Source organism: Corvus kubaryi, unplaced genomic scaffold (assembly GCF_017639235.1).
Source record: "Corvus kubaryi isolate FWS band 111438036 unplaced genomic scaffold, C.kubaryi_AGA036_p1.0 split3-73, whole genome shotgun sequence".
NCBI classification, from domain to species: domain Eukaryota; kingdom Metazoa; phylum Chordata; class Aves; order Passeriformes; family Corvidae; genus Corvus; species Corvus kubaryi.
In genome coordinates, this window is record NW_024582091.1 from 41136930 (window position 1) to 41145305 (window position 8376).

General features: G+C 41.5%; 1 protein-coding gene across 1 annotated transcript in view; it reads left to right on the top strand.

Annotated features, from left to right (window-relative positions):
* Positions 1-8376, top strand: part of TULP4 (TUB like protein 4) — a 156809-nt gene that overhangs the window by 135903 nt on the left and 12530 nt on the right. The window contains exons 10-14 of the mRNA XM_042016663.1: positions 61-205; positions 1678-1822; positions 3067-3160; positions 4502-4645; positions 8078-8328. Of these exons, the coding sequence (XP_041872597.1) occupies positions 61-205; positions 1678-1822; positions 3067-3160; positions 4502-4645; positions 8078-8328 (779 nt within the window). The remainder of the gene's footprint in view (positions 1-60; positions 206-1677; positions 1823-3066; positions 3161-4501; positions 4646-8077; positions 8329-8376) is intronic.

Consider the following 8376-nt stretch of genomic DNA (forward strand, 5'->3'; position numbering starts at 1 on the left):
TTATAATTTATACCAGTTTTCTGAAGCAGCACTTAAATTTTCTGGGGCCTGTCTTGATAGATGAAATCTATGGAAACAGCTTGATTTCCACTGTGATTGACAGCTGCAACTGCTCTGACTCCAGCGATATCGAACTCAGTGATGATTGGGCAGCAAAGAAATCTCCAAAAATCAGTCGAGCTAGCAAATCACCTAAACTCCCCAGGTAATAATGTTGGGTATTTCTTCTTCTTTTTCCCCAAGTGGCCTCTCTTCCTCCCTTCCTCCCCTTCCCTCTCTTGACACCTTGTAAAATGAAAAAGTAAACTCATTTGGGCATATAGGAGTCCTCTGATTGGAGTCCTCTACAGTGTGCAGTTCTGGGGTGATTTCAGAGATTGGTATAGAGTTGGACTTTGGGGAAAATTTCTGGGACAAAATGTAATGGGAAACACTAGAGCACAATTTCTCCCCAGACAGTCTCAAAGAAAGATTTTATAAACTCTCCCACCTTTTCTTTTGCCTCTCTTGCCACAATGGGCTGTATTTTGTCCTTCAAACAGACTGTTTTTACCCCCTCAGTCCTTAGAGTTCCTGGTCTAGTTAAAACCTTTATTTCCTCAGGAATATTTTCAAAGTCATATGTCCATGCATAGGTGGCACAGATCCTGGCATAGGTGGCACTGATGCTGTGGTGGCCTTGCAAGGGAACCTCAACAGACAGACCCCCCTAAACACTGCATTGACGAGGTTCTGTAGCAGTATGCAGAAGGAGCTTCTAAGCTATTAATTTGTCTGGTGGTTTTCCTGACAGCTCTTCATTATGTTCATTATGTGTGTAGACAGAATCCCCCAAACCTGCACGGAGCCTCACTGATGTCTGTGATGTCCCTCATAGATGACATCTACCTGCCATCTTCATATTATGGGATTGAGGGCCTGTTGCCTTCCAGCTGTGGTTGACACTTTTCCAAAAACCTTGTACTGTGAGCTTGCCATTGTATGAGGCAGGGCAAATTCATCCTTTTACATGTGAATGCAATGTTTGAAATACCAATATTTTACTTTAGTAGTACTTACTTGGCAAAAGAACCATCAATTCCTGAGTCTAAAACTGCAGGGCCTCAGGAAAAACAACGATCTTGCACCCTTGGTTTTCTAAGAACATGATTTTGAAATGTAACTTTTGTTTGTTACATTTCTGCCAGTGAGCTCTTTAGGTACTTGAGCTTGTATTCTTGGCCTCCCTTGTATAGTGGGAGGTAGAAATAACTTTTGGCTTAGGGTAGGAGCACTGACAACATTTGTGGAGCCTTGGCTTGCTGTACTAATGTGAAAATCTGTCAGCTGAGGTGTCATGTTCTCATTTCATGAGACTTTGCTCAAAGTTTGCATAGCTGAAATAATTCATCCCTATACCTATTAGGGATTAGTGGAAGATACGTTGTATCTGGTAGAATTGCTGTAAACTTGGTCAGATTAATTAGAAAGCATCCAGCATGAGTTACTGCAAGTGTGTCAGGTCTTCTGTATCTTCAAATTTGACCCATAATTCTCCATCCTGTAGGCTCTCGAGTCTTTATTAGTCACTTTGACGACATCCTCCCAGTTGCCTTCTTACATCTTTCCAATCAAAGACATGAATTTTGTGCATTTTAGCTTGCCCATTGTTGATTCTAAGCATTGCTTTACCTGCAGAATCAATATAGAAGCTCGCAAATCTCCAAAGATGTCACGAGCTGCACAGGAGATCTCAAGGTCGCCAAGGTTACCAATAAGGAAACCCTCTATTGGTTCGCCAAGCCTGACACGAAGAGAGTTTCCTTTAGAAGATATTACTCAGGTATTGTGCACATTGTTACCATACCTGATTGAAATGCATTTCTTTCCAGAGGCAGCAGGTTGTGATAAGAGATTCAAAAACCGCCAATAAAAGTTTTCATTAAGTTACAATAAGTGGATGGAAAAACTAGAGAATTGCATCTTCCAGTTCAGTATTAATGTTTGAAAGTGCCAATGGAATATCAGATGTTGTTTGGTAAATACCAGGACCACTTACCTTTGTCAGTGTGAATCCATGTGAGAGGTTTTATTCTAGGTGATGGTGTTGGCTCTTCAAAAGTGTATGTGAAAACACTTCATCAGTGTTCTCAGGCCTGTCTTAACACCACCATAATTCTCTGCTTTGCTAGGGATTGCAGAGGTAAGGAAATGTTTGCTTCAGAGGACCACATGTTCTGTTCCATAATTAACATGAAACAGTCTTAATTGGAAGGAAGGAAAGGAATTACCACTTTGCACTCTTTGTGGTGTTCATGTCCTCTGGATAAATGAAACTTAGCAGGCTGTAGAACTGTCTGGGTTGTTTATTAATAACAGCCTGTGTTCCTTTAATTTTCTTTTGTTTGGTTTGGTTTTTTCTGCTCTCTTGTTTCACTTTTTCCTTTTTATGAAAAATTCTAGAACAGTTACATGGAGATAGGACCAAAAGCCCTTTGAATAGAGCAGAAGACCTGAGGCTTAGATCCTGCTCCTAATACAGGCAGCATAACTCCTGGCCTTTGAGAAAAATCTACTGGTCTTTCAGACCCATAATATGTGTGCCATGGAAGCAGTGGTTTGGGAAGTTGCATTAGGAGCTCCAGGGGAATATATGTTGTTTTGAGTAATCAATTTTTGTCTTGTTTATTGTTCCATAAAGTGATTCATGAGCATAGAACCAACGGGCAGGGTGTATCACTCTGAAATACAGAATAGCCATGGTCCTGCTGGGCAGGAGCAGCAAGTGCCAGGAAACAGACCTGTTCTCACTACGCAGGCATCGTGTTGTTCAGATCTTCAATAGCTTTAATCACCCTGTGGCTGTTGCATACATCACTTCTGATGGTGTTTAGATATCAGAATGAGTCTTCTTAATGACTGGGTAAAACCATTGCTACATAGGCACTTTAGGCTGTTTCAATACAATAAAAACAAGAGAAGCTGAAATTGCATTATCACGTGGAATACCTTGATTGCTCTGCAGATTTTTATTAGAGCTTGATACAGATTTTATCAGGCAAAAATGATCTTGTTTTTGTTTTGCAGCACAACTACCTTGCTCAGGTCACATCTAATATCTGGGGAACCAAATTCAAAATTGTGGGCTTGGCTGCTTTCCTACCAACTAACCTTGGTGCAGGTAAAAGTAAACTGTTGATTTTTTTGCACGTCAAATTCTTTCTAACAAACAACAAACTTATGCCATGAGATTTTTTGTAAGTGATCAAAAGGCTTCTTTAACAAAGCACTTATTTTCGTGGACAGTGGGAATTAGATTTTATTAAATTCACTGTAACTAAAGGAGATTAAAATCTATAAATACAATAATGAGATGGTCAATAAAATGCTAGAAGTCTCACCTGTAATAAAATGGTAAATTAACATTTGAGCCCAGACCTCTATTTTTACAATTTATTTGAACAAAACCCACACAAATAAAAGAAAGGTTTTGCAAGAGTACTATAAAAATAATAGTTTTTAAGTTACTGCAATAGAAATATTTTTTAAAGTCTGATTTTTATAGTTATTTAGCTACAAATGATACAAAAAAAAGCTGTTACAGCCTCATGCTCAAGATTCTTCAAGTCAGTGCAAAGCCTCATCACATGGTTCTCCTGCTGAGGCATCAGTAATCTGGTAGCCTTCATTAAAAGCAGCAGCTATCTATCAGCCTTTTTCTGGGTAGGCCAGTTCTACTTCTGTTGGAAGGAGGAAGGCTGGATGAGGAACAGGGTACTGCCTAGCAGAACTGAGCTCTGAACTGAAATGTTAACACAAGCCTAGCAGTTTAATGAGCTCTTTAGGAAACTTACTTTGTCCCGGGTTGCCTTATATAATTGGGTCAGGAGTACATAAAGATGCCCTGAATGCAGAATTAGATGGATACCTTTTGTGGCTATATGGACTGCTAGCAGCAGTTGAATGACCACAGGTCATTCTAATTCTTTCACTGCCAGTGGCAGATAGGAAAGGATGTAAGTTTGGAGTAAATGTATAGTGATACTTCTATCAAATGTTCTCCCAGTCTCCAGTGGTTTGGGTCCCAGGGACTTCCTGAGCCCAGTGGGATTTTTCTGTATCTAGTAATCATCAGCAGATACCCTTCCTGAGAGCTTTCCAGTTTTCCCCTAAAGTCATAGAAGTCAGTAGTTTCCTGTGGTGAAAAGTTCCAAAAGTAGAATGGAAAAAAGTGTTTTCCTTCCACAAAAATCGATGTGAATACAAGATGAAGTAATTAATTACTTAATTACAGGGATGCTGCTTCCATTTAAAGAGAAATAGCTGAAAGCAACAATCTCTTTTATCCCATTTATGCAAAGTGTTACATAGTGATTTGACAAATAATGGCTTGCCCATGCACATGTATACAGTAAATAACAATATTCATAGCCCTTGTGTCTGCTTTGAATTGCTTCTTCCTTAGCTTTACAGGCTATTTGTGTAACAGACCTTTTTGTGTCTTGTTATATTCTTTCTCTAGTAATATATAAAACCAGTTTGCTGCATCTGCAGCCCAGGCAGATGACAATATATCTCCCAGAAGTGCGGAAGATTTCAATGGACTACATTAACATGCCTGTCTTTAACCCAAATGTTTTCAGTGAAGACGAAGATGATTTACCAGGTAAGGAGGAGCTGGAGGGCTGCTGTGTAATGGGTTAAGCTAGATGGAGGTCGGGTCAGTTGTGTCATAGTCCCCTCTGGTAAACATACAAATCAAAATCCTTTAGTCTGATGGGGTCCTGTAGAACTGAGTTACAATAAGGCTAAAATGTGTGGAAAATATAATCCATAAAGAGCTTCTTAGTTTCAAGTTCATTGGGAAATTAGTTGTCTGCTAATTCATCTTAGTTTGCTAGGAATTCTCCACAGACTGAAGTCTTGCATTCTGCATCTTGATAGGACAGAAATGTAATGTGTTGGAAGCCCAAACAGGTTGTTCTTGAGACCTGATGGCATCAAAGCACAGCCGGCTGATAGGAGCTTGGGTTGGAGAGCAGGTTCCCATAAAACTCAGTCACCTTTTCAGAAGTGATAGATGCTCATTTGGATTTTTATAACTACTAAGAGGCTAAAGTAGTAAAGTAGTTGATAAACAAGGTGGGGTCAGGAAGAGTTTTTCACTTCACTGAGATGTAAGGTAGCAGAAGATTTAAGCAGTGCGGGGAATGTTTGGGTGCGGGTGATGTGATGTGATGTGGGAGGTGAAAGGACTGGGAGTACTCAGGACCTCTTCCAATCAAGAAAAAAATCATTGTGCCAATAATATTAACAAATAATAGAAAAGAAGGATAAATTAATACATTTTCAGAATTGTCATATCACTGAGTGATTCCTGTTGCCAGGTCACAGGTTTTTGGAACTATAGAAGTGGCTGTCATGGCAGTACCCTTTAAAGAGGAAGGAGTGTGAGCACTGCAAAGCAATTAAAGACTTCTGCTAGAGTCTACTGAAACAAATGGAAATGCTCTCATTATTTCAGACCAGGGTTTCAACTGCTGACAGCACCAAAGCTTTTGTCTGACCCAAGCATCAGAGTAGTCCTCTTCTAAAGAAATACTTGTATGTTTAAAATTAAGCCCATTTTTTTCTCAGTCTGGGGGACTTGGCTTGCTTAATTTCTGTTTACTACTGATACTCACCTGTAGTATCTGAAGAAAATAACAGAGACATTGGTGTATATATATTATTAATAGGAAGCACCCAAGGTTTGCTATTACAAAGCATGGTCAAAGCTGTCAGAAAGTAATACAAAAAGTTAATATGAAGTTTTCACATCTCTTTCTGAAAATTGGGTTGAATCTGCAATAAGAGATGAAATGGTACTCATAATTGCAGGTACACCACATAAACAGAGAGAAAATTGTTAGAGACTCTTGTAACAGCTCTTCACTTTGAGAAGGCTAGTAAAAGAATCATACTACCCTGTCCTCCATAACAGCCTTCCTCTTGTCCACTTCTTCCTTTCTAGTTTCTTCTGAAAATTAATTTCTGACTTAGTAAATGGTGGCTACTTAAACCTTCAAAGATGTTTTTGAGGATATCCTTTCTTAAAGCCTGCATATAAAGGAAAAAAGTACCATATACTAAAGGAAAAAATATTGCAGGGTAAATAATGATTACATGATAGATTAAAAAAAAATAGTAGAAAGCTGCTCTTGGGGAGTGGAATGTTCAGAGTGAGGTACACTTGGGACAGGTGTTTTTTAATGTAGTCAGTAAAGATTTGGCAAGACAAATGCACAGTGAATTGGTTTAACTTACAAAGTATGCAAACTAATCAATTAAAAGCCATTGGAGAAATGAAGAAAACGTTGGATTTAAACACTTAGGAGTATTAAGGAACACCACAACAAATGATATTTTGTTGGATAAGGCAAAATGACAGCGACATTTGGGGTTGCTCAGGCCATGCTAACAATTAAACCTCAGGCTCTGGGAGCTAAATTGCTAAGCCTGCAGGCATCAGGGTGAAAGCATGGCCTGCCAGCCAAGCACAGAACCACAAAGCCTTAGGGTCAGTTAAGTTTGGCTGTTGGCCTTCATCTAAAGGAATGAACAGAACTACCGTAAGTATTTGCCAGCATAGGCACAGTCCCATCTGTACACCTGCCACGTTCATGACTGATGCTGATAAAAGCCTAATGTTACTGAAAATGTAATTATAGGGCATAGGTAGATGACTAGAATTTTAATTAGAAATTAATTAGGAACTGGGCAGCATTTGGAGGAGTCCTGACTAATGGATCTCTTACGTGATCTGGTCTTGCAAATCAGAGGTCTCCACAGAATTTGGCACATTTAAAGGACCCTGGATATGATACCAGATCCTTGGTCTTGTCTCTTTTCCTTCCACAAACCTATTGATACAAGTCATTTATCATTTTCTGTGGGTTTTCTTACAGGTAGTTTAATAAAAAATAAAGAACTTGCAATATTCTTGGAAGTTATAAGATAGTATTTACTGTTTTCCCTCTTTATTCTGTTTTGTTCCTTCTTGACTTCTGTACCTCTGCTTGGATCCAGTGTCCTCATTTTCCTGCTCTGACTTTTCAGTGGTAGTTCCTGTTGGAATAAGCCACTCTTTGCAAAAGGAACTGCAAACAATTGAGCACTCTTCACACTTCTGCTTAAAATCAAGAGAATTCCTTCTTGCCACATTGTCCTTTTTTCAATGCCACCACATGTGGGAAAATATGCTTCTTTACACATTTCTTTTGTGTCCTGTCCAAACATTGATGCTGCAGTTGCCCTGACTACAGTACCCACTTCTTGAATCTTTCTGGCTTCCCATCTATTTCCTCACATCTTCTCCTTACAAATCTTCTGAGAACTTTTCTAAGTTTTGTCTGCATTTCATTCCATCATATTTCTCTCTCTGTGTTTCAGCTTCCTTCCTTTTGCATTGCTGGTTGGTTTGCCACCCACTATACGCAACTTTTCCCAACTATTGTCTGTGTTCTCCAGTTCTCCCAAGCTGACTGAGTCTAAGAACCTTATATCAGATATTATACAGTGCCTTCAGTGCAGGTCTTCAACTTTCTTAGCCTCCACTTCTTTCGTTTATTTGCTTGTTTGTTTTGTTCAATTGTTTGTTGATGTATTAACTATCAAAAGTCCTTCCCTGAAAACTAGTGAGTCCTGATTTAGCAAAACTTTTATTGATTCGAGCAGAAGCAGTTAAAATCTGATGATGAGTGAGTGCTAATTCAGATTAGTGAGAGTCCATGGGGATCGTAGTGTAGGCTGAAAGTGCAGTCAGAACTTGACCTCTGAAGTGGCTCTAAAGTTGATCACCAAGCTGTTTCAAGTAGCTCTTCTCCAATGGAGTCACAGGAGACCGGCTGGCTTACGTGTTCCCACTGAGGTCTGATCCGCTGTTTTGGGAACCGGTAGCAGCCCCGCGGAGTCCGTAGAGGTAGCAAATAGTTTAAAAGGCCCCTCCGTGACTGGGCAGCCGCCCAGCCCAGGCCTGGCCGTGGCAGGGGAGGGAGGGATGGCTGGGGCGGGGAGCGGAGGCCGGGGCGGCGGTGACGCTCTGTGTTGTCCCTTGCAGTGCCCGGCGCCCCCGGCGCGCCCGCCAGCAGCCCGCCCTGCACCGTCAACATCCCCATCGCGCCCATCCACAGCTCGGCGCAGGCCATGTCGCCCACGCAGAGCATCGGCCTGGTCCAGTCGCTGCTCGCCAACCAGAACGTGCAGCTGGACGTGCTGGCCAACCCGCCGGCCGAGGCGGGGGGCGAGGGGCCGGGACCCTTCCCGGGGGCTCCGGGCCGCTTTCCCGGCCCCGGGGCGGCGGCGCTGGCCGTGGGGGAGCTGGGCCGCCCCGCCCCGCCGCCGCCGCCGCCGCCGCTG